Source organism: Diabrotica virgifera, chromosome 3 (assembly GCF_917563875.1).
Source record: "Diabrotica virgifera virgifera chromosome 3, PGI_DIABVI_V3a".
Classification (NCBI taxonomy): Eukaryota; Metazoa; Arthropoda; class Insecta; order Coleoptera; family Chrysomelidae; genus Diabrotica; species Diabrotica virgifera.
In genome coordinates, this window is record NC_065445.1 from 121,749,859 (window position 1) to 121,777,208 (window position 27,350).

Consider the following 27,350-nt stretch of genomic DNA (forward strand, 5'->3'; position numbering starts at 1 on the left):
GGTCATCAGTGAGGTTGCTGGCTAACTCGTTTGGATGGGATTCTAGTCTCTTAGAATATTTTTTGTAATATTCTGTTATTACTGTTTTTATGGATGGCACATTGAGATCTTGCTCTATCACATAGTTTGGCACGTACCAAGGGCCATTCAGCATTGTTCTAAGGACTTTGTTCTGGAATCTCTGCAGTATTTCTAGGTTAGTTTGACTGGCTGTCCCCCAAAGTTGGATACCATAGGTCCACACTGGTTTTAATATAGATTTATTTTGCAGTTTGTTTTCAAGAGATAGTTGAGATTTACGACCAATGATCCAGTACATTTTTTGGAATTTTATTCCTAGTTGTTTTCTTTTTGTAAAAATGTGCTTTTGCCAAGTTAATCTCCTATCAAGATGGATTCCTAGGTACTTGACAGTATCGGTTTGTGGGAGTTGCGTTTCATTTAGTGTTACAGATGGACATGTTTGTCTTTTCATGGTGAAGGTTACATGGATGGATTTACTCTCATTCGCCTTTATCTTCCATTTTTTAAGCCATCTTTGTATATTATTAAGGTCTTTCTGAAGAATTCTGGATGCTGTATTTGGATCATGGTGAGAGTCTAGTACAGCAGTGTCATCGGCAAAAGTTGCACACGTTGTTCTGTTACTTGTGGGTAGGTCAGCAGTGTAGAGCAAGTACAATATCGGTCCCAAGACATTTCTTTGTTGTACTCCGGCTTTTATTGGTCTTAGGCTTGTGTATTCATTATCCTGCTTGACTAGGAAATGTCGGTTGGAAATATAGCTTTTTAGGATTTGATAAAAAGGATGGGGAAGGTTTTTCTTTAGTTTAAAGAGCATACCAGCATGCCATACCTTGTCGAAGGCCTGACCAATGTCCTGGAATGCAGCAGAGCAATAAATAAATCTTCAGTTTATAAGAAAAATTTCACCACCCCCTATCTCGGAAACGAAGCATTTGCGGACATACGTTTATAAAGAAAACTGTCATTATTTTTTCATGCAGAATTACCACTTAAAGTTTGCCATACTTATTTAAAAATACCCTTTATTGATGAAAACAAGGCTAGTTGTTAAATTACCTAATATTTTTATGGTTCATATACATGTTGAAAATATAGGAAATAAAAAATAAAACAAGAAAAAATCTTTACAATAAAATTAATTTATTATGATAAAATTTAACAATTTTACGAACTGTTTATATTTAAATTAGAACCAATACTCCGCAACATACTCTGGAACATGTTTTTGTTATCATTTTTTTCGTCGCCTTTATCACTATTCTCAGATGAATTATTTTCAGATAGTAGTGGTTTGACTCTTTTTCTTGTAATAAAGATATTACAGGCAAATTTTAACTCCACTTTTAACGCTTCCATATAAGGTATCTGTAAATAAAGAAAATTATTGTTGGTTAATAATAATATACAATATGATACAAAAGTAGGTACAAAAATTAATTATATAGATATATAGATATATGTATAAAAAATTAAAATTAGTCAATTTTAATTTTTGTATTACCATTAATTGAAAATACACCTCATTTGAAAGGTATTCTAATCGGCTTTGCAACTATGCATCATTCGAGTATTTACTTGTACGGGGTTAAACAAACTTATGTATTTAGTGAAATAAAATGGAATGACAATAAATAGATCGTTATTAAACTAAATTACCTTAGGAAAGCATTTACTGCCCTTTTCTTATTGTACCATTGCTGAAGGTAGTCAATTTCAATATTTCTTATAATTTTATCGTGTATTAATAAACATTTATTCTATTATAGACCAGGGCGCATCTGTAAAAATATTAGTACATTTGGACGTTGAGAGGTGACTCAAATTTTTTTGGAGAAATTGCTTGAAAATAAATCAAATAATAATATTTGAGTTATCCTCCCTCTCAAAAAGGTCCGGAACATTGTTTAAATAATCAAAATGTCAAAAAATTAAGGAAAAATTCGATTTTTTTCTGGGTTTTTTGATTATAACTTTAAAAGTATTCATTTCCAAGAAAAGTTGTACTGAGATAAAAGTTGCGTAATTAAATTTCCTACAATATAGAATTGGTTAAAAATTTAAGAAATAGTCACCCTTGTTGAAAAATAGCAAAAATTGTGAAAAAAACATACAAAAACAAGTATTTGCATTTTACGTTTTTCAACCATTTATGCTACACTTAGGACCTTCATATTTCACCCTGAAAAATTTTATCATACAGTAAAACAATATTGTAAATTTCATTAAGATCGGTTCGATAGATTTTGCAAAATAAATTTTGCAATCCAGCTTTCGTAAAAAAAATTCATTTTTTCAAAATGTTACAGGACTGAAAATAAAGCAGATAGCAAGTTGAAAATTTTTTTGCATATAGAAGTGTACTGTACCTTTCATTTGCAATTTCGCAAAATTAAAATCGCTTAACACCACGGCGTCAGGAATTTTTTTAAATAAACATTAATTATTGGTGCTACGCGCAGGACAGCGGATAGGTTGTTCTGATTGGGCATTTCAATGACCTTTGACAATGATTGATAAATTTTAATTTTTATGACATTTCGATATAAATAAATAAATTTGTTTATTGCAAAATAAAAACACATACTCTATCCTTTGAAATAACACTTTTATTAGCAAAAACTTTCTTTGTTCATATATTTTAATTTAAATAATAAAAGTTTATTATTTTTAAACATATGCAATTGTTTAAACAATATTTCACAAACAATAATAAAATTAGTTTGATTTTTGTGGAATTAAAAAATTAAAATACAACAAAATATAGATTAAGAAAATAATATATTAGATAAAGATTGGAACAAATTTTGGTGGAAATCAACTTGTGTGAATCGAACACCGCTGTCCTGCGCGTAGCACCAAAAATTATTGTTTATTTCAAAAATTTTCTGACGCCGTGGTAATTAATCGATTTTAATTTTGATAATTGCAAATGAAAGGTACAGTACACTTCTATAAGCAAAAAAAAAATTCAACTTGCTATCTGCTTTATTTTCAGTCCTGTAACATTTTGAATAAAGGAATTTTTTTGGCGAAAGCTGTATTGCAAAATTTATTTTGCAAAATCTATTGAACCGATCTTAATCAAATTTACAGTATTGTTTTACTGTATCATAAAGTTTTTCTGGGTTAAATATGAAGGTCCTAAGTGTAGCATAAATGGTTGAAAAACGTAAAATGCGAATACTTGTTTTTGTATGGTTTTTTCGCAATTATTGCTATTTTGCAACTAGGGTGACTATTTTTTAAATTTTTAACCAATTTTATATTATAGTAAATTGAATTACGCAATTTTTATGTCAGTACAACTTTTCTCGGAAATGAATACTGTTAAAGTTATAATCAAAAAACGAAGAAAAAAATCGAATTTTTCCTTCAATTCTTGACATTTTGATTATTTAAACAATGTTCCGGACCTTTTTGAGAGGGAGGATAACTCAAATATTATTATTTGATTAATTTTCAAGCAATTTCTGCAAAAAAATTTGAGTCACCTCTCAACGTCCATCTCAAAACAGATCCGCCCTGGACTATTAATAAACCACCAGTTTTGGTTAACATTGCAGAAATAAATATTTAAATAATTGCTTCGTTGCAAAGTCGATTAGAATACCTGTCAAATGCGTTGTCCAGTGGCCTCCGTTTGTATTAAAAAAATCGTTGGTGATTACGTCATTAAATTAAAGTAGTGCAGACAAAAAACCTCAACTTTAATACTAAGGTACTTCTAATTAAGGTTAATAAAGAAATGTGAGTAAAGTAACATGTATATTATAATAAATCAAAATATAAGTAAATTTATGATAGTGTGTGAATGACTTAGGAGGAGGGGGTGTGGAAAATGACAGCAGCATGTGTATTATCTTTATGGATCGTTAAAGAATACATCTAACATTCATATAATTATATTGTTTTTGGATGTAATAAGTAAAATACTGACACAATTTATGAACGCCGATGTAATTAGGTTCTTCACTGATTTAACGATTCTTTAGCCTTGTATACAGGGTGAGACAGATAAACGGCCTATTAAAAATATTTTGAGAACTCAAGGCAACAGAATCATGAAAATTGGAATGAAGGGGTTTTGAAGAGTGATCTATTTAATGAAAATATTTTCATCTACTTGCTACTTCCGGTTATACCGGTGAAAATACTCATTCCGAGTTTCGACCAACGCTCTATACTAAAATTCACTATTTAGCTATGCTAATAATTTTAACAACAGTAGACTATATTAAAAATAATTTGAACATAGAGTTTTTGATGTCAAACTACTGCAATTATACAGTGTGTAAAAGTTGCTACGAAATTAATAAAAACATGTAATTATATTTTAAGCTACCCTGTATAACAATACAAAACCTCATATTTTAATAAAGAAGACATCGAGTAGAATCCAAAAAAGAATGTGTGTGTACCGGGTGTCCCAATAAGAATGGCTCTCTGCCATATCTCAGGGACCGTTTATAGTAGAGCTTTGAAATAAAAATTTTTATAACAAAAGTTGCCTCAGGAAAAGCCTGGAAATTATTTTCATAATTGTGGGTCCACCGCTAGAGGGCGTAATTGAATATCAAAAATAAAAAAATCTAAATTTTACAAAATTTTCCTAATAAAGGGGCACTGGAAATCCGATTATTTAACATAGTTTAACTCCGATTTAACAAGTTTAACTCTACCTTTGCAAATAAGAGGTGGGGGGTGAGTGGGAACCTTGTTATGAAAAAATGGCTGTAAGTCCGGTTCTGCTAAATCAAATTTTGAAAACTGGGTCTTGTTGAAGACAGATCTTTTTCTTCAATGTAAGCGTGATAATTTTGAACCATCCTAATAAGTAATAAGCCAGCTGGGAGGCGTTATTTAATTTTTTTCAGAAATCTAGTTTTCTTTGGAAAATATTAAATACAAGTATGCATTTTTAATCATACTTTATAAAATTAGATTAAATTAGCAATAGAATAGCGAAAACCGCATGTCGATACCTTTTTTCTATCTCAAGATATCTCGAGAAACGTGTAAATTTTATACATAACTGTTACTATCACCGGTAAACTAAGTTAATGAAAAGTAGTGTGCTGTGGAAAAAAACAAAATAACATTTTCCAGATGTCAACGTATAAAAATATAATAATATAAAGAGAAGCAATACTATTAAAATTAAATATAACACAGAACAAAAAGAACTACTTAGTGACGACCTAAATATTCAAATTGTTGCCCATCATACACTACACTAGAATACATTATCCAGAGAATACTAAACGCCATTCAAAGCATATCGAGAGCAGAAATTGAGACTGCTGTTCAATCTACTCTTGAAAGAGTAAATGTTTGCAACGAAAATGATGGGCAAAAATTTGAACGTTTATGTCATCACTAAATAATTGTTTTTATTTCTTTGTAATAGGGCTTTTCAACGCTTCTCATTTGTTTCGAGCCTCTGTCATATGCCGTATAATCCGTGTATAATATTAATATACGAGATATGAACGAGGCTCGAAACAAATGAGAAGCGTTGAAAAGACCTAATATACGTTGAGAGCTGGAAAATGTTTCTTTGTTGTTTCCATAGCACACTACTTTTAATGAATTATTTCGTTTACCGGTGACAGTAACAGTTATGTTTTTAAATTTACACGTTTTGTAAGATATCTCGAGATAGAAAAAAGGTATTAACATGCGGTTTTCGCTATTCTGTTGCTAATTTTGTCTAATTTTGTAATATGGTATTAAAAATGCATGTTTGTATTTAATATTTTCCAAGGAACACTAGATTTCTGAAAAAAATTAAATAACGCCTTCTAGCTGGCATATTACTCAGTAAGTTGGTTCGAAATCATAACTTTTACATTGATGAAAAAGATCTATCTTCAACAAGATCAAGTTTGCTAAATTTGATTAAGCAGAACCGGACTCACAGCCAGTTTTTCATAACAAGGTTCCCACTCACCCCCACCTCTTATTTCCAAAGGTAGACCTAAACTTGTCAAATCAAGTATGCGTAGAATTTTATGAAGAATACGACGATCGGATTTCCAGTGCCCCTTCATTAGGAAAATTTTGTAAAATTTAGATTTTTTAATTTTTGATATTCAATTACGCCCTCTAGCGGTGGTCCCACAATTAAGAAAATAATTTCCAGGCTTTTCCTGAGGTAACTTTTGTTATAAAATTTTTTATTTCAAAGCTCTACTATAAACGGTTCCTGAGATATAGCCGAGAGCCATTCTTATTGGGACACCCGGTACATACTTTGTACGCACGTAAGAAGTTATACTTCTATTATATAATTTCAACGAAATAAATACAGTTTATTTGTATTTTATTTAAATATTAAACTAACTAATTTTTATTGTTAATGATGTCGACAAGGCAATCTACCTAATTTCATTGCAGTTTTATGATAAGAACGGTTTATGGTTTATGAATATCTCTTATTGCTACCATTTATCATTTCCTGTTCGTAAAATGAAAGAATTTTGAAAATTTATTTTGTTATTGCAATAAATTTTTTTTGGTGATATTTCCGGGTCCCATTAAAATGCGGGCCCGAAGCAGGTGCCTCACGGGCCTATTGGTAAAATAGGCCCTCCCAGTGTAGTTGTAGTATTATGACAGGTTCACCTAGATTACATCAGTGGCAGGCTGGAACTTTTCAAGCGGCCCGGTGATTTTATAGAAAAGCGGCCTCCCATCCTTATTTTACCTTCTATTATCAGGATGTTTTATTCGTTAGGTATATATAAGACAAAAATATAAATTATTTTTAAATCAAACATAAAACTTTGGATTCAATGAATTTTCTTTAAATTTGCTATATTTTTTTATTTAAAAATAAACAATCTTACAAATAATAAAATATTATCACACCTACGACAATATTGTTTGCAGTAAAAGACAGAAACCATAATTACCTGAATAAATATATATGAATTTAATGTAATTAGGATAAAAGTGAAATAAAATTTTGAGAATTTTTCAACTACTTATGGTAGGGGAGCCCAAGCGGGGATTTTTGCAGTTACTCGAGCGCGTTAGATTATCACATGGGGAGAAACCTTGTACCTTGTAAATGTACCTCTACCATATATTGGCTTTTAATACAGGGGAGTCCGTTAAGGGGGTCCGAAAAAAATCTATCCTTAGAAAACCTCGAAGTCGTCAGATTAAGATAAGGTAAGTTAAGTACCTACATGCACAACAGTGTATATTTTAAAAATCTAATGATTTGAGCGGGGCGTAAGGAAATGGGCGACTCACAAAGTTTCACAAAAAAAGCGAACATTTCGCGAAATGAACGTCAGATCGAAAAACTACAAATATGTGTTCAATATTTTTCAAAAATCTATCGAATGATACCAAACAGGACAGAGAGGGGTAGGGGTAAATTTAAAATTTTAAATACGAACCCCGCGATATTTTGCGAAGTGAACATCAGATCGAAAACTGAAAAATACACGTATCAAATATCTTTGAAAAATATATCGAATGACACCAAACACGACCTGCCACGGAGGTGGGGTGGGGGGTTACTTTAAAATCTTAAATGGGAGCCCCCATTTTTATTGCAGATTTAGATTCCTTGCATAAAATTAAATAACGTTTATTCGAGACATTTTTTCGAATTATGGATAAATGGCGCTATAATCGGAAAAAAGGATTGTTGGAAATGGAAAATTAAATTAAAAATAGAAAGTCCCCCACTTTATGGAAAACTTAACTTATGGAGTACAAATACAGGTACAGTGCAAATAGGTACCTTAATTTAAAAATATTTAAATGTTAATACAACGCAATAATCTAAACATTATTTTGCAATTATTTTATAAAATAATTAACTCTCGATCAATAATTTCCGCATTAAAGTATATTTTTGAGCAAATTCGTCGATTATTTCATCATTTTTAAGCTCATACAAAGCTTATTTTTCTATAGTCATTAGCATAAATGTTTCCAAGTAATCTTGTGTTAAAGTACTTCTTAACCGATTTTTTATGTATTTCAACGTTGAAAATCTTATTTCGCAAGATATTTGTGTCACTGAAAGAATGTTTAGATACTATATTTAAATTCGGATTTAAAAACATCGTAACTCCAAGCTATACAATCTTTACAGATTAATAATATGTACCATCCTTCATATTTTCTGTAGACTGAACATATTCATCATTAACTCGATTTTCTTTAAAGTAATATTGTAGCAAAATTTCTAGGATGTAGATGTCTACAGAGTACATACTTATATATTTATATATAGCGATTATATATAGCGATTTGTCTTAAAATCGTTTTTCGATACTTCCAATAATTCGGTCAAAAATGTGCAAAACCTGTTTCCATTTTTATATTCTGCAGAGTGAGTGGCGGATCCAGAATTTTTTTGGGGGGGGGGGTCATGGATTTAATTACTTTTCTCTGATGCAAGGTCACTTAGTCTTACCACCCCTGGGATAAGTGGGTTTTCAATTATTGTAGCAATCACTTATGTATATATAGATTCATTTAATTAAATTGTATTTTACAATTAAAAAAAAATGTTTGTTACATCTAAAATTTTTAGTGAAAAAAACTTTTTGACCGGCCTCAAGAGGCCGCAGCCTCTCGGTGATTGCACCGATTCATTTATATGGCCAGCATGCCACTGGATTACATGTTAAATACTTACGACGCAAGTAGCAGCTCTACCTGGAATCAATCAAACTAGCGTCCAAGCTATTTTGAAGAACAATAAATTCCTTCCATGTAAAGCACATGTAGTGCAGTAACTTAATGGCGATGATTATGACCGGCACCGTTTACGGTCTTGTGAAATAATCATTGAGTGATCACAGTTTCTTTTTAATATATATTTTTTTCTCCAATGAATTCACTTTTTTCATAATAAATTGTATGTAAATGTTATTGGTCTGACTAAAACTCTAGGATTTTCCACGACATGCATACACAGTAAGGCTGGTATTTTTGGTGATCGACTGGTGGGGCCATTTTTTTTACCTGGCAATCGAACGAGTCGACCAATATGCATACCTTGGAACAATGATCAACTCCACAGGAGATTACTTACAGAAAATCAAAATCAGAATAGAAAATGCTAGAGCAAATTTTAACAAAATGAGAAAAGTGCTCTGCACAAAAGATTTGAAGTTGGAGCTAAGAGTTAGGTTGGCTAGGTGCTACGTTTTCTCGACTTTGTTTGATGAAATGGAATCTTGGACCTTGAATGCTGCATCAATGAATAAACTAGAATCATTCGAGCTATGGGTGTACAGAAGAATTCTGAAAATATCGTGGACAGAACACGTCACAAACAAATCTGAGAAATATGAATAAAGAAATGGAAATCTTAAATACAATACAACTTGCTCCAATTGATTATGCAGGTAAAGATTCAAGGAAAAAGAAGCATAGGGAGACGCAGAATATCGTGGCTGCCCAACCTGAGAGAATGGTATGAATGTACATCAAATGAACTTTTCAGAGCATCTGTCTCTAAAATCCGAATAGCTATGATGATTGCCGACTCCGTCGCGGAGATGGCACTTAAAGAAGAAGATTTACAAATATTGGAGGACATGATTATTTCTGCTTTGACTGATATTATTAAAAATGATCAACAATATAATGAAGATCATTTGATTTTTCAACATGATGGTCTCCTCCCCGATTTTTTTCAATATGTACACCACAATTTTCCACGATATTGGATTGGGAGGAGAGGTACCATGGAGTGGCCTCCTCGGTCACCAAAGTAAAATCAATCGAATACCACCCGTATATTTAGAAGATTTACGTTAACGATTGTTATCGAATGCCTACGAATCACTCCGCAAATACTTCGAGATGTGGAAGATTATTTCGGACAAACCTTTATTATTGTATAGATGCCAGAGCTCATCAGTTTCACCAATTTGGTCAACTAAAAATAAGTAACCAACTAAAAATTGCAAAGTCAAAATACAGGGCGAACAATCACAGGCGTTTGAAACGCATGTTGGGCTGCGACATGGAAATGCGCTGGCGTGTCTCCTCTTCAACATAGCTCTGGAAAAGGCGGTAAGAGATGCCCGAATAGACAACAGAGGAAATATTTTTTTCTTCAAACGTCAAATAATGATGACATTACTTATCTAACTTGATCCTGTCAAAGTTTGATGTCTCCGCCGGCAGCAGTTTTTTTTCCCATTTCTTTACGGCGGAGGGAAAAATGTTGTCATGGCAACAATATGAAACATGTCACAAAGTAACAATACAAATGTCATTAACAACAATTAAACATCATTTTTATCTATAGTAATATTAAAAGTACAATTAGTTAATGAGGCATTTTCAAAATTGAAACCGTGCAAAAATGTTCCCGACTCTTGATACGCATTGGTAATTGTTGATGATACTGATGGTCGAGCACAACTTTCAGCAATCATTCCCGATGTTGGCGAATCATGAGGGTTTAAAATTTTTTGAGCATTACCGTTCTTATTTCTTATTGAATCCTCTATATATCCTTCGGCAACCGTGCTTGATTTCCAGCCCCCATGTCGTTTGAGGCATTCTAGATTTCCGCCTCCATCAATTAAAAGTGTTGCTGAAGTTCGTCGTAAAGAGTGACCCGTGTATAATAGCGTATGAATTGTACTATTTATGGTTGAAAATTGCTACGTTTGAAGAAAAAATAGTATACTTTATTCGGCAAAGAAGCGACTTTTCTTGACTTGCCCTCTATTACGCGCCTCACTTCGTTCGGCGCGTAATATCGGGCGCGTCAAGAAAAATCATGCTTCTCCGCCTCATAAAGTAATATAGGTACTATTAATAAATCATCCTAAATTTTGGCATATGCAAATGACGTGGACCTAGTTGCCCACACAACACGCAAGCTAGAAGAAATGTATACCACCTTCTCAAATGCCTCAAAAAATATGGGCCTGCAGGTAAACGAGGAGAAAACTAAGATGATAACATCAACACCCAACAATAGAGCCAGAAGCATTGGTCACCAATTCACGGTTGATAACTCTACCTTTGAAGTGGTGGACAAATTCACATACTTAGGCTCCCTGATCACCAAGGAGAACGTCATGACGGAAGAAATCAAGCGAAGAATAATCCTAGCAAACAAGTGCTATTTTGGACTGAGAAGCAGAAACTCCAGCCAAAAAACAAAAATAACCATATACAAAATCCTTATACAACCAGTGTTGACATATGGATCGGAGACATGGACCATCTCCAAGGCAGATGAAAACCTTCTGCTTATATTTGAACGAAGGATCCTGAGAGCAATATTCGGTGGCATCTGTGAAAATGGTGTTTGGAGGAGGAGGTACAACTACGAGGTATACCACAGATATAAACATATATTTGGTGGTAAAGACGTAGTATCTCTTATAAGAATAGGAAGACTAAGATGGGCAAGACATCTAGCAAGATCACAGCAGAACAACCCTCCTAGAACAATCCTTATGCCACAACCTGTCGGAAGTAGAAATAGGGGTAGGCCAAAACTCAGATGGAAGAATGGTGTAGATGAGGATGGGAGAAAAATAGGCGCAGCAAACTGGCAACGGTTGGCAATGGATAGGACTGACTGGCGTAATAGGCTTGGGAAGGTCGAGGCTGTTTCATACAACTGTAGCACCATTGATGATGAACCAACTAAAAATATTAATTTTAAAATTTAGTCCTTTTTCTAATAAATCAAATAAAATACTGGATCGAATTTAAGAATTTAAAGACTAATGTAGAGGTAATTGAAAGGGCTCTCAAACGATATCTTATTTGACCTCATTGCCTTTAAAATATGTTGGGTGATTCTTACCCTGGGTTGAACCTGGCTTAGGGTTGAAAGTAAAATAATCAAAAATATCGGAAAAATGTGTTCCCGCTTAATCAAAACTTGACCTGTTGTTGTTCTTTGACCTGTTGTTACTTTTACCTGTTACTTTTCGTTTTCGTTCAGACATCCCCTTTAAGATGTTTATTGGACTGTTCACAGTTTAGTAATTGTTTTTTGAAAACTGTGTGTTTTTGTCTACATAAGTACTATCTCTTGGCCGTAAATTTATTTAATATGAAAATTGTAAAATTAAATAAAACATTTAAAATTATTGATCATATACTTACATGTTCTTCAACAGAAACATTTCTGCAGTTCCAAAGAAATTCTAGTATAGCAAATGCACAGGAGAGCCCTATACCAATTCCTAATACTAAAAACACACCACCGACATTGGCTAGGCCTAACTTAAGACTGTCGCCCTCATCACCTGTCTAAAAAAAAAAAAAAAATAGAAATTGTCATAACACGATTTATTTTAAGGATAAACTTAAACAGACTACACTTCAAACAGAAATCGTCTAGATCTAGATTTTTACCTACATAATTTTTACATAATTTTGTAGTTTTTGAATATCTTTGCAATTTGAGAAATATCTTGGCCCAATAGTTGATTTTATCAAACAAAAACGTCAAGGCTGCCAAAGTGTTACAATTGGAGAGCGGAATATATGCAACACATTACCAAAACATGCGCATATGTATGCATTACTTTTACTACAAATATGCAGGTATTTTTTCTAAATTTGTCTAAATATGCAAATGCATATTAAAAATACTCAAAAATAAAACAATATATTAAGTCGTAAGATCTTCAGAAAAGTTGCCTTCAAAAATACGTACAACTTTCCTCAAACAGTCGAAGCCCTCATTTTTTTCTAAAACATTTTTTAATTTATTTCTAATTGTAATCCCTGTATTTCCGGGAATTTTTTGACAATGAGCAGAAAAAGTGTCAACAAGATTAACTTAATCACTTAATTGTAAATTCCTTTGTTCTAATGACTTGATTAGATCTGGTAAAAAACTAAAATTAACTTTTATGAACATAAGTTCTTTAGCAATTTGTACGTTACTTAAAGAACAAAGTACGTTACTTAAGCTGAAGAACAAAAGCGGAATTGTCTACAATTTGATGGATTTTTGTATTTTGATGCTTCTCTCTATGTCCGTCTTTATAGAAGTAAAAGCGAATTTGTCGAATAAAAATACTCTTTCCAGAAAAATTTCTTTTGTGGGACATGATGCTTTTGTTTGTCAGTTCCTCATTTAAAAAATGAAATGTGAAAATGAATGTAACTTACGATTTTGGAACAGGCCTTGCAAAATACTTTGTCTCCACTTAGCTTTAACTCGGGAAAACACTTTATCCAAGCACTTTTTTGAATGGTAGACATATTTAAATTTAATATATACCAATCACTTCAAAAACACTAAATACGATACAACGTTTACTTTAAACAAATGTTGGCCGGAAACTGACAAAATAATTATTAGACCCTTAAAAGCAGGTAGGTACCTACGACTTGCTACGCTAATAAAATAATATTTTTCTGGGAACACCCATAATTGTTAAATTCAGGTAGTAATGGGAAAGTCCAGATGAGCGATAGATAGATAAATAACGAGCTCGTTCATATCGAAGTTATAAAATTCCAACTAAGAGAGGAAAATTTTAAACTTTTATATAATTTATTTTTAAAATATGCAAAATAAGTCGTGTTTAACTTAAATATTAGTGGAGTCACTGAAGGTGGATATGAGCTATTACCTCCGATTTCGTTGAACCTCCATCGATTTGCATGAAAATTGGTGAATGGTTAGAGGATATCTCAAGGAACAAAGGTGACATGATGCCAACTTGCGCTTTTACCCTGGGGGTGGATGCCACCCCTTCTCGGGGGTGAAAATTATTTTATTAAAAATAACCCATTAATTCGATAGAGGGATAAATTTCAAGCATAATTTGTTATATAAAGTTATTAGAATAAATTAAAACTTTTTGAGTTATTAAAGATCAAAGATTTTAATTTTTCTCGAGAAAAATGCATGTTTTTAACCAATTTTTCATCAATAACTCAAAAAGTGTAAGTTTTTACAAAAAAGTTATTATTATCAAAATTGAAGCTAATAAAAAATTAAATAAACTCGTTACTAGGGAAACCTTTTAGTGTTAACTAAAAGTGAGTTATAGGTAATTGAATGTATATTTTTTTCGGCGAGTAAAAAACTATAAGTATTCAAGCTGAAATAATGGGAAATTGATGCATTTTATAACATAAACTTATTAAAGATTTCTCAAAGTACTTAAAAATATCTATTAAATGAGCCCCCGAACATGTTGATAGCTGTAAAATTTATGCTCCAAAATTTTTTCAAAATTTATCTTTTAAAAATTTTTCCAAAAAATGTTATTGTTTTTTTCTAATAACTCCGTTCGTGTTTACGATATCAGGTTCATCTAAAAACTGTTTGAAATTTAATTCCAAGTGCTATTTAAAATTGTTGAACCTAATCTCTTAAACCGCTTACTTTTTTAAAAATAAAAGGTTAAATTTTTACCCTATAGAAATAGTAAAACAGGTAAACTATTTGTCACAGAAAAAACTAAAATTTGGTTATTTATAATTTTTTACGTATATTGAGTATTTTTGGAGTTATTATCAAAAGAATATGAGAATTACAATAATTTTAAAAATTATGATCTTTTTAAATTATATCTTTTTTTCAAAAATATGCATTCTAAACCGGTCAAAATTATTGATAACATTACTTATGATAATATAAAGAAGTTCTTGTAACGAAGTAGTTCTTCTACTATAAATTTTAATTGTTGTGGAAATGGCGTATGTTTTATTTTTCACTATTTTATTAAAAAATTCGAAACGGTTCTTTTATTTTCATTATAGTTTGCTTACGCTATTACCTTGTTCTGAAGCTCATTTGATAGGTATTCCGAAGTACTTTGACAAATGTTTAGCAAGAATATTTTATACATTACGTCGTTTTCCCGTTATTTAAGCTTGAATACTTAGATTTGAGTTCTCGTCGAAAAAAATACAGATTCAATTGCCAATAACTCACTTTGAGCTAACATTAGTTTAGTTCTTTATGTGAGGAATATATTCAACTTTTTATTATCTTCAATTTCAGTAATAATAACTTTTTTGTAAAAGCTTATAGTTTTTGATTTATATGTGAAAAACCGATTTAAAACATGCATTTTTTTACGAAAAAATAAAATCTTTGGTCTTTAATAATTCAAAAAGTGTTGGTTTATTTTAATAACTTTATATAACAAAGTTTACTTATAATTTGTCCCTCTATCGACTTATGGTATTATTTTTAATAAAATAATTTTCACCCCCGAGAAGGGGTGGCATCGACCCCCAGGGTAAAAGCGCAAGTTGGCATCATGTCACCTTTGTTCCTTGAGGTATCCTGTTCATGAAAATCAATGGAGGTTCAACGAAATCGGAGGTGAAAACCTTCAGTGACTGCACTATATGCAATGTTGTGTTTGTTGTCTGAAAATATGCAATATATGCATCTATATGCACTTTGCATATATTCCGCTCTCTAGTTACAATTGTGATACCTTCAACGTGCTTGCACTTGCAGACAATATACAAGATCAGAGGACAGAAAATCGACCGGTAGGCAATCCCCATCTCGACAACGCAGTATGAAAACTTAGAAGAACCCAACGTGAAGGGGCGAACGTTGGCTGCTCTACCCTAAAGCCCTCAGATTCTCAATATCCACAATAACATGAAGTAACGACAGTTTAGTTGCTGATGGACGTCTCAATAGCCACTTAGCGGGAGAAAGTAATGGGAATACCGATATCCTCTCGAAAAGACCATTCGACGGTCCGGAAGAAGAATGACGTAACTGCAAATTTTGTCAATTCCTGTTTATTGCGTAATTAACTTTTAAAATACTGTGACAGATGATACAAAAGCGACAGAACTGTTACTATGGTGCTGATCCATTACAGGGTAGTTGCATCGATATTGAAATACGCGCCATTTTAGACCTTGTTTCAGATCAACAATGACGCAACTGTAAATAAGGTTCAAATGTGGGGATTAAAATAAGATAATGAAATTCGGACCAATAGGGATGAAAATAAAAGGCATCGCTGCAAGAATAAACGGCATACTAAATATTTAAAAATCGTTTTTTTTGTACAGAATAATTTTAAGATGAAAATTGACGAAACTGTAGATAGGGTTGAAAATGGGGAGATTAAATTAAGATAATGAAATTCGAATCAATAGGGATGAAACTAACCATCATTGTAAGAATAAATGCCACACCGATGCTCCTGGACGGTTACTCTTTGTTTAATCACTATTTTAAATATTTAAAAAATGTTAGATGAATAATGACGCAACTGTAGATAGGGTTGAAAATGGGGGGATTAAATTAGGATAATGAAATTAGAACCAATAGGAATAAAAATAAAAGCCATCATTGTAAGAACAAACGCCATACCGATGCTCCTGGACGATTACTCCTCATCTAATCCCTATTTAAAATATTTAAAAATCTTTTTTTTTCTCTCCTGAGAAATTAAACTTTTTGCAGTTAAGTCATTCTTGTTCCGGACCGGCGATGTGAGAAGAGAGAGTGCCGATTCTGCGAGCAACAAGAAGAACGAGAGGGCCAGATTCTACAGTTGACAGCCATAGATATCAGAGGTGACGAATAAGCTCTACCGAAACAATAGGTACCTCCAGCAGTGGCGTAGCGTGAGTGTCGGTCGCCCGGGGCGGAAGACAATTTTGCCGCCCTCTTATTTAGGTATTTGAATTTATTGTATAACATTACATACATTAATTATAGAGAACTTTTCGGCAAGAACAGTCATCATTATTTTGCATTATACAGGTTGGATTTTAAATAAAAAAGTTTATCTAAGTTTTACAATCACGTTTATTAATACAAATTTTTTTTTTACTTTAACCAATTAGATATATTGATATAACTTAGGTACCTATCACTTAAGATTAGGTACACCTTGACGATCGACAAAATTAAATAAAATCAATTTTTAATTAGAACTAGGACGATACTATAATGCTATATTTTTATTTTTATTGAAAAGTAATATGAGAGTATTTTTGTTAGAATTAAAAACAAAACTTCCGTCTTAAATTAAAAATTTATACGCCTACTTTTTTTAAGAGTTGCACCATCTTAAGTCTTTTATTGCACCATCAATGTCTATCGCATCACACACCTCTTGCTCAATAGAGCAAATATCCAAATTAGCTAGTCTTATCCAAATTAGGTAGAGTACTCATTGTCGATCTTAAATAATTTTTAATCATTTTCAATTTTGAAAAACTCCTTTCACAGCTGGCATTGCTTATAGCAACTATGAAAAATATTCGGAACATTATTAAAATATTGGGCAGAGTATCTTCCAGCGATTTAACAATAAATTTAAATAATTCAAGTGAGATTTAAATTTAAATAATTCAATCAATTTCGTTGCCTGTAGCAGCAACGAAAGTCCGCAGTCGAAGTTTTTCCAGCTTGAAAGCCTGCTCGTCAATTTCGTCAGATACGTAATCTAGATTACATTCAGTGTTGTTGCTGTTGAAAATGCTCACGAATTTCTACAATAACTCTATCTAACGAAGAAAGCAGCTTTCGTCTCAACTCATTTTTCCGTCATCGAAAATATGCTTTCTTGTTATGCGTCTCCAAGGTTTTATGGAAATTCCAAGTTCTTCACACATATTTTTGCATAACCTACAGGGCCATTTACCCATTCCTCTCTTTTCTGTGTCAATATTATCTGCAAAGCATTTACTTTCTGAGCGCACAATCTTATGTCAAGTCCCCTTGTTTGTAAATATTTTTGTGCATCATTCACTTCATGTACCACCGGTTGCCACAGGCCCAAAAAACAAAGAAAGGAAAATGACTGCATCGAAACTAGTAAAGCACCTCCATCTGTTCTAGTGTTTAAGCTTTCATCTGCCTCTGTCAGTTTTTCCAAAGTGACGAGAATATCTTTGTAATGATAATGATGCCATGTCACATTTACGGCATAGCCTTTTGCAATCCACCGCGTGTCTTGAATCCTTATTTTGCCTGTAGCTGCTATCAGAACTTCCCAACGATGTGTCGATGAGAAAAAAAATAGCAGCGTTCTAAACTGCCGAAAAAAGTTGTGCTGCTTGTTAGTCATAAACGGGGAATACCCACAAGTCAGTATAGACGTTGTTGCCAGTCGCAATAAATATCATTCAAAGAAAAGGAATTCCCCGAATTCGTCACAAAATAAGTAATGAAAAATTCCTTGCTCCTTTCAATCGGTCCGAATTTGCAGTTGCGATAAAAATATTAAATGGTTCAAATATTTACAAAATAGTTTTATTATTTATTGTTAAATTTTGCCGCCCCCTAAAAAGTGCCGCCCGGGGCGGGCCGCCCCTGCCGCACCCACTACGCTACGCCACTGACCTCCAGGCCGAGCAGAAGAAAGATTCAGATGCGTGAGTGGCTGTATAACGAAGCTAGGCCACAGAAGTAGGATATTGCCAAATATGGGCAAGGAGTGAAGAGCTATTGGCTTCAATGGCTTCAACTCCTTATGTCTGCAACATGACGTCATCACTCGTAAGTGGGAGAGTTCAGATGGAACAAGAACAGTGTTCCAAGTTGTTCTTCGAAGGACATGTGTAAAGGACGTGGATTCCGTGAGAACGAGTTGTTGTCTACATTCTGGGACCGTTTTTAGTCACATGATAGGGATATAAATACGAGTATTTTATCGTTCATTTGGACTATTTTTTCAAATGATCAAAAGTAGTTCCATTACCCAGCCAAGAAGCAATCATAGTTGGTGAGACACTATTTGGGAATATCATTTCCTGACATGGGGTTTCATTTCTACTCAATTCCGACCAGGGGCATAACTTAAGAGCCCCAGAATGACATGGCTTCATTCTCAGTCCGACAGAATAGTAGAAAGACATAGTCGGACCATCAACAACTACCTGTATTTGTTTGTACATGAAAACCAGCGAAACTGAAGGAGACCTTTTTTACAATGTAACCTACCAGACACAGAGACGTACCAAGAGATACTTCCCGAGTGTGTCAGTATCTTAAATCTATCAGTCAGCATCTACTTCCGTTAGCTTCAAGGAAGGTGACTCCACCAACCAAGGAGAAGGAAGGATCTGAGTTTGAGTCTCAAATTGCAGCGGCAGTACCTGGTCACTAAGAAGATCTGTGAGTGAAGAGAGACTGTCTCCTTATGAACTCTCAGCAAGTTTAATATGTTTTATATTAATACTTACACCTTCGCAAGATTTTTCTAATCTTTTTGTTTTCCACCATTTAGTTTTTAGTTCTCCAAGATCGCCGGCTTCCTGCATTTTTAAAACAGCTCTGTTTATAGCGCTTCTGTATGGAGAATCTATAATGAAAATACAATGGAATAAATTGCAGATAAATAATGTTTTTTATTTTTTCTTTAATATCGAAATCACCTACATGTTATTATTCAGAGCTCTGAAATAAGTGTTAACTCTCTGATTTACTTTAACTAAAATAAATCTCGATATCAATAATTTTTAGAACTATAGGGTGATCGGAAAGTCCCTTTACACTAAAAATAATAATGATTCAACACCGAGACAATATTTATTTTCGTTCCGGCGTATGTGGATCTTCAAGAGCACCTCTCTGATCACAAAGACAGACAACAATAGTTGCGATTGGAACATGATGGTGTTCATAAGTGAGTACCAAATTGATGAGTGTCAATTACTTCTTCAACACTTTAGAGCATGTGACAAACAAAATGTTCTGTCACCGATGAGTGTGCTATTTCTTAAAATTGACATTTTTATGTCTGTGCAAGACAGCAAAGGACCACCCTCATATCTTTGAGGAAGTGAAAAAATCGCGCTTCAGGTTATGATATGGGCTGAAATTACTTCAACGTATCTGTTTGGGCCAAATTTTTTTGTAAGCTCGATAACTTAAAACTCTTATCTGCAGATAATCAAGTAGTTACTACCGCACTAAGTAACCTAGCTCTTAGTAATAGCTCAGGTCACTGCCAACACTGTTATTTTCAACAAGATGGCGCCTCACCCCATTTTGCTCTCGTTCTTCGCAAACGCCTGAATGAAATCTTCCCGAACCGATGGATTACCGAGGTTCTCCAATTCCTTGGCCTCCAAGAAGTCCAGATTTGACAGCGCCGGACAATACACTGTCGGATTTTATTAAAGAGGAGGTTAGAAAATGCAAATATGTTTCGAATGAGAGCTTGAGAAACGAAGTTCGCCAAGATTTTACGTCAGTAACTCCGGACGTGCTGAGAAGGATGAGCATATGAGCATGACGTCATACCAAGTTGTGTTGCGACAATGGAGGTATAACTATAAACAACGATGTTTTAGATAAATAAATATGTAATTAATAAATAATTTACAAATAAAATTGTGTTTTTGTTTTTTTCCTTTGTAGAATAACAAAAACAATTCATTAGTGTAAAGGGACTTTCCGGCCGCCCTATATAAAAAAATAGAAAACGATATGTTATCATAGGCTCTGAGTATCCTAAGAAAAAAAAATATATTTGGTAATTGGTGTAGGGTTGAAAATTTAACCAAATCAAAACTAAACATTGTGAATATTATATGAACTGAGTATCCCAGAGAACGGTAGTTCTCGCTAGTGGCGCATATCCACTATAGTCGGTTCGCTAAACTCAGACGCAACTGGCTAGATATTTTAGTCGATAATTTTTTTGTTTTTTGCCAATTTTGCAAAAATTGGCAAAATTACTAACTATTTAGTGATTATTAACTATTTAGTAATTATTTTTTGCCAATTTTACTAAAATTGGCAAAATTACCGACTAAAATATCTAGAAAGTTGCATCTGAGTTTAGCGAACATACTATACCTGCGACACAATACATACGCTAAATTTTCAATTCTGTCAACCTGACTCAATAGAAAAATAGGCCAAATTTTATTTTAAATTTTAGGAAAAGTACTAGCCAATCATGTCAACCATCCATTTTTGTAGAAGTGTGTGGGTTTTACGGCCCTCCCCATTTGAGGTTTGTTTTTCGTTCTCGTCCCCAAAGCTCCCAAAAATTTCGAAAATTTAAGTCCGATATCTGTGGCTTCTGAAAGTATTAATCATTACAGTTCCAACGCATGTCTAATCTTTAAAATCAGTTGTACCATTCAAAAGTTACAAAGTTCATAGGCCTGGATCCCGCGTATCAAAAAAAAGTTGATTAATAGCAAGCTGAAAATTTGTTATTAGCTTAGCGGTGTCTAGTCGGACAAACTTTGATGTACGGGAACACTGGAGCAGGGGAAGTTTTAATTGTGGAACAGTTTAAAAATTTGGAACGTCAGATTACGAAAACGTTCCATGTATTTTGTCGGACAGAACATCCAATTGATTTGTTACCCTTTCATTAAACTCTCATACCCCAGGCTGTGGGTGAAAAAACGTGATATAATTCAGGAATTTTTGAAACCTATCAGGTGTTGTAAAGGACGATAACAGGAATAACTTCTACTAAAATGTGACCAAAAATATTGCGAGCTTTTTTTATTGCGATTTTCATTTGTTAAATTTGCAATTTTTAAAGATTTTTAATTTTGCAGCTTAGGATATTAATTTTAGAGAAAAACTTTTTAATAGAAAGTTGTAGTAATTTAAAAACCGACAATTTGAGCTATGGTAAGTTTATTTTCGTTTATTAATTATTGCAAAACAGCCTGCGAAAGGTCCAAAATGGCCGTTTTTTACAATTGCGTTATTTATTGTACAAATAATTTTTTTTTATTTTTTAAAGCTTTAAAATGAAGATCTTTCAATTCCAAACATAAAAAATTTGTAAGGCCGGATTAACGAATTTGTTGCTTAGATATTATAAATTGTTTATCCCAAGAGGTCAAATGTCGAAGGCTAGAACTTTTTGAAAAAAAAATCGTAGAGAGTTGGTGGAACATCCAATCTCCTTCTAAAGAGTTATATTTTCATATTCTGATGCAAATAAATGCGTAAAACATTTTTAAACCTCTAATTTTTGGGTTTGAAAATAAGGGGGCAAATTTCGTTATAAACGTTTAGAGCTGAAGCGGCCCTGTACATCCTATGAGTTTTTAACTTACATATTATTATTGCTGAATATGAAACGAAGATTTATAAAAAATAAAAAAATTTTACAACCAACTGAAGCCGAGATAATTGTTTCTTTTTATTAAATCGTAGTGCCTTTATTTATAACAGTTAAGAAATTATTTTACAGTCATTGACTAAAGAAAGACTTATATTATCTGAAAATAAAAATTATTATAAATTATAGTTACATTTAGTTATTAAAAATTATTTTTAAAATCGGTGCTTTTGCGAGCGGCCGAATTTTGCAAATCGCCCGGCTCGCTTCAAATCCGCACGCTCGGAAAATTTTTACGTAACTTGTATTAAATTTTGACCGAAAACAATTTAATAACATTACCATTATAATATACAGTCTATTTTCCACTGTATTTGTTTTTCTTGGTAAACTTTTATATTTGAAATCTCATTTCTGAAGAAGTAATATTACAAAAATGATACATATATATGAAATATATAACTATATTTTTAATTTTTTCATTGTTATATAAATATAATAATAATGTTACTTTTTATTATACAATATAAAACTTTTTCTTCTTGTAGTGACTATCCGTTTTGGATGTTGGCGACCATGGCAATTTGGCAAACCCCATTTGGAAACAGAACCAGGAAGGCGAAGGATTACCTTGCTAGAAAATTTACGTACGTCGATCAACACAACTACAAATCTTTTTAGAGCAGCAGTACCGATTTAGTGTGCAAGTACAGATTGCCATGATGGTCGCCGACATCCAAAACGGATAGTCACTACAAGAAGAAAAAGTTTTATATTGTATAATAAGAAGTAACATTATTATTATTATATTTATATAACAATGAAAAAATTAAAAATATAGTTATATATTTCATATAATATATGTATCATTTTTGTAATATTATTTCTTCAGAAATGAGATTTCACATATAAAAGTTTATAAAGGAAAACAAATACAGTGGTAAATAGACTGTATATTATAATGGTAATATTATTAAATTTTTTTCGGTCAAAATTTAATAAAAGTTAAATAAAAATTTTCCGAGCGCGCGGATTTAAATCGAGCCGGGCGATTTGCAAAATTAAGAAGCTCGCAAAGGCACCGATTTTAAAAATAATTTTTAATAATCAAATGTAACTATATTTTTATAATAATTTTTATTTTAAGATAATATAAGTCTTTCTTTAGACAATGACTGTAAAATAATTTCTTAATTGTTATAAATAAAGGCACTACGATTTAAGAAAAAAGAAACAATTATCTCGGCTTCAGTTGGTTGTAGAAAATTTTAATTTTTTTATAAATCTTCGTTTCGTCTTCAGCAACAATAATCTGTAAGTTAGAAACTCATAGGATGTACAGGGCCGCTTCAGCTCTAAATGTTTATAACGAAATTTGCCCCCATATTTTCAAACCCAACATTTAGCTCGGCTTCAGTTGGTCGTAGAAATTTTTTATTTTTTTATAAATCTTCGTTTCGTCTTTAGCAACAATAATCTGTAAGTTAAAAACTCATAGGATGTACAGGGCCGCTTCAGCTCTAAATGATTATAACGAAATTTGCCCCCTTATTTTCAAACCCAAAAATTAGAGGTTTAAAAATGTTTTACGCATTTATTTACATCAGAGTATGAAAATATAACTCTTTAGAAGGAGATTGGATGTTTCACCAACTCTCTACGATTTTTTTTCAAAAAAGTTATAGCCTTCGACATTTGACCTCTTGGGATAAACAATTTATAATATCTAAGCAACAAATTTGTTAATCCGGCCTTACAATTTTTTTTTTGTTTGGAATTGAAAGATCTTCATTTTAAAGCTTTAAAAAATAAAAAACATTATTTGTACAATAAATAACGCAATTGTAAAAAACGGCCATTTTGGACCTTTCGCAGGCTGTTTTGCAATAACCAATAAACGAAATTAAACTTACCATAGCTCAAATTGTAGGTTTTTTAATTTACTACAACTTTCTATTAAAAAGTTTTTCTCTAGAATCAATATCCTAAGCTGCAAAATTAAAAATCTTTAAAAATTTCAAATTTAACAAATGAAAATCGCAATAAAACAAAAACCTCACAATATTTTTGGTCACATTTTAGTAGAAGTTATTCCTGGCATCGTCCTTTACAACACCTGATAGGTTTCAAAAATTCCTGAATTATATCCTGAAATCGACCTATTTTTCACCCACAGCCTGGAGTATCATGCAAAAATCAGACTGCTATTACTAACCAACATGATTCCTATCATTTGACATGTTCTTCGTGTTCCACTCATTAAAATGCCCAGTTGGTGATAAACACCAGTCTGATTTTTGCATGAGAGTTTAATGAAATGGTAACAAATCAATTGACGTTCCAAATTTTTAACTTGTTCCACAATTAAAACTTCCCCTGTTCCCATGTTCCCCTGTTCCCATACATAAAAGTTTGTCCAACTAGACACCGTTAAGTGCATTAACAAATATAAGTATATATAAGTATTAACAACTTTTCAGCTTGCTATAAATCAACTTTTTTTTGGTACGCGGGATCCAGATCTACCAGAAATTTGACTCAATTTCTATTTAAAAAGGGGAACCTGTTTGTGGATATGTGGGTATGTGTGTGTGGAACAGTTACACTGATCTAAATTTTTTTTCTGTTTCAAGATCGGGTCGGGGCCGATTCAGAAACGGTGTAGTTTGTGACTTTTTTGCAGGGCATATTTTTTGGGTACATGTATCTTAGGTTCACTGAGAGACAGGAAAACCGCAAATACACCAAATCAGTAGAGCTTGAGTTTAGCTTTAAATGGTGCTTAATTGGTCGTGATCGGACATAAACACGGCTGAGTATAGTAAAAAAACTGGAAATTTTTCGATAATTTCTTACTCAAAATTTCCAACTACGAATTGTGCCAATAACTATGTTTTTTTAGAGGACTCCACACGCGTCTAACTGTGTATACCTCATATCTGGGAAAATTTGAATTTTTAAGTTATAGGCCCCATAAATATGATCAAATCCTTATGGGAAGAAAACGGTTTTTCAAGATCACTAAATCCTTCATATATATTTGACCTTGGGTGCATCAGACACTACTTGTCAATACCTTTCAAACGCATGTTTAGTGATCAAAATCGGTTAAACCGCTATAGTTATCGAGCTCCAAAAGTATAATCGATTTAATCATTATTGTAGAAATGGTCTAATGGTTACGACGTTAAAGTTGATCGGGCAATTCGAATTCATTTGCCAGCCATCCCAATAATTTGTTTCAATCTATTCCGAATAGAAAAAAATTAAGTGTAGGATGGTTGGGATATGAACTCAGATTGCCTTATCACAAGTTTAGTGTCGTAACCACTAGACCATTTGGGCGATAATGCAACGAAAGTGACCATTTATATCACTTACGTGTAATCGAGAAACATTACATTTAAGTTTTTGCATTATTTATAAAAAGACTTTCAAAACCTCCTGATACAAGAATAAAAATTGTTAAACGCGGTAACAATGAGTGGTGTACACAATATTCCAGCTACAAAAGAGATGTTATGAATTTTTTTTATTTAGCTAATGCCTCGACAACTAATGGCCATTGGAATGGTACAGTGGATTTTTCCAATTAGGTACCTAGTGTAATGTGTAGTGTATGTGTGTTGAATAAGTGTCTTGTTACTTTGCAAAGTCGAAGTCATTGTTTTTGCAAAGAGACGCTTATTGTATCCGAACGTCTGCGGTACCGATCCCACAAGGACAGAAACTATTTTCATTTATTAATTTATATCTAATAAACGAAAAATTCTCTACCCAGGTGAGATTCGACCTCATGACCATTAGGACCTTTCGATCCAAAGGTAGGCGCTCTTACCACTGAGCCATAGAGGGGGTTGATATTGATATGAATATTACCTGGCGCAAAAATGTATTTTCATTTTGATAGAAAATAAAATGATAGTCTTATTTTGAAAGACCTTTCCATATTTGCTAAATTTGAAGTTAACGCGCCACAAAAGATTGAGGCTCTTTATCAAATGTAGGGGAAGGACGTCGAAGATGACGCACCTAAGCAAAATACATTTTATTTAAGGGTAAAAAATATTTAAGCTAACTTTGAATGCTACGAGCCTGTAATTTGGACATTTCTATAACCAATTTCTAGGATTATTTTTAAATTCAATAAAAGGAAGTATTTTTTATGCGGCTTTAAAAAAAAACGCTTTTGCGCCATCTTACCTTCCACCGAGGGAAAGATGACGCACAGTGATGGTGAAGATGGCGCATGTAGGTATCTATATTAAAAGCGCAAGTGATATGAAAAGAAAATTTATTTTTTAATACTGAAAGTAAGAAAATGTAAACAAAGCTTTTTTAACATATTAACAAAAGTCACAAATGTAGTTTTCGGGACTTTTGGCTCCACTGCATTCTTTATGCACCCATTGTCCACAACTTGTGCATCTGAACCATGTTTCCGTCTTTTTGCCGAAGTCTCCACATAATATGCAGATATCAGTTTCACCTCCCTCGTTGATTATGTCATCCAACTCATCGTCATTGCAAAGACCTTCTTCATCAAAATCGCTTTCTTCAGTATCGCTATCCTCCAAGATTTTTTTGTTTATTTTTTGTTTGATTATTTTTTGTACTTTGGCTTTCCCTTTATTTTTATTTAGTTTTAATCCTGCATCATTAACCAATACTTGTCTGGTTACTTTTTTCTTTCCTTCTTCCGACTTCGCCAGTTTTTCTTTTTTTTTATTCTCTTTTTCTTCTAAGAATTCTTTTAAAGGGGTGCTTGTTAGAATTTCAGAATGTTGCTTTTGTCGTCCATATTTTCTTTTAATTTTTTTATTGGGCAAAGGAACTGGAGAAATAAGTGAAAGAGAAATATGTGGACGTTTGGTTATTTCATTTTGTTTTGTGGGGGTTGTGTGACGACTTTCAGGAGACTGTCGGCTGGTTGATGGACGTGGTAATTCTGGTTCTCTTATAGATGGTGTTGTTATTAGTGGAGGGGTTCCCTGAGGTGCAGGTTCAGGAGAAACATCTCTATCCAAGCTATCATTGTTTAAATTATCAGCAGGAAAAAAGTCATCTTCTGTGAACTTATCAGAGTTTAACGGAAAAATTCCGCACGTTCCGAAACCAGAAACGGCCTTATCAATATTTGCCACCTGATCATATGCTAACTTAAAAATCTCGGCGACATCATATGGAGTAATTTTATCTTCAAACTCTGAGTTGCTGATCTTAGATTTTAGAAAGGAATTGCAATGGCGACCATACGCATATTTTAATGCAGAAAAAAATTACACATCAAGAGGTTGTAATTTGTGG

General features: G+C 32.8%; 1 protein-coding gene across 1 annotated transcript in view; it reads right to left on the reverse strand.

Annotated features, from left to right (window-relative positions):
• Nucleotides 1-1,146: 1,146 nt before the first annotated feature.
• The window catches only part of LOC114336187 (glutamate receptor ionotropic, kainate 2-like), a 137,544-nt gene continuing 111,340 nt past the window's right edge, over nucleotides 1,147-27,350 (reverse strand). Inside the window, exons 15-17 of the mRNA XM_050646884.1 lie at nucleotides 19,186-19,304; nucleotides 12,148-12,294; nucleotides 1,147-1,392 (exon numbers count right to left, since the gene is read on the reverse strand). Coding sequence (XP_050502841.1) covers nucleotides 1,192-1,392; nucleotides 12,148-12,294; nucleotides 19,186-19,304 — 467 coding nt within the window. The 3' untranslated portion in view covers nucleotides 1,147-1,191. The remainder of the gene's footprint in view (nucleotides 1,393-12,147; nucleotides 12,295-19,185; nucleotides 19,305-27,350) is intronic.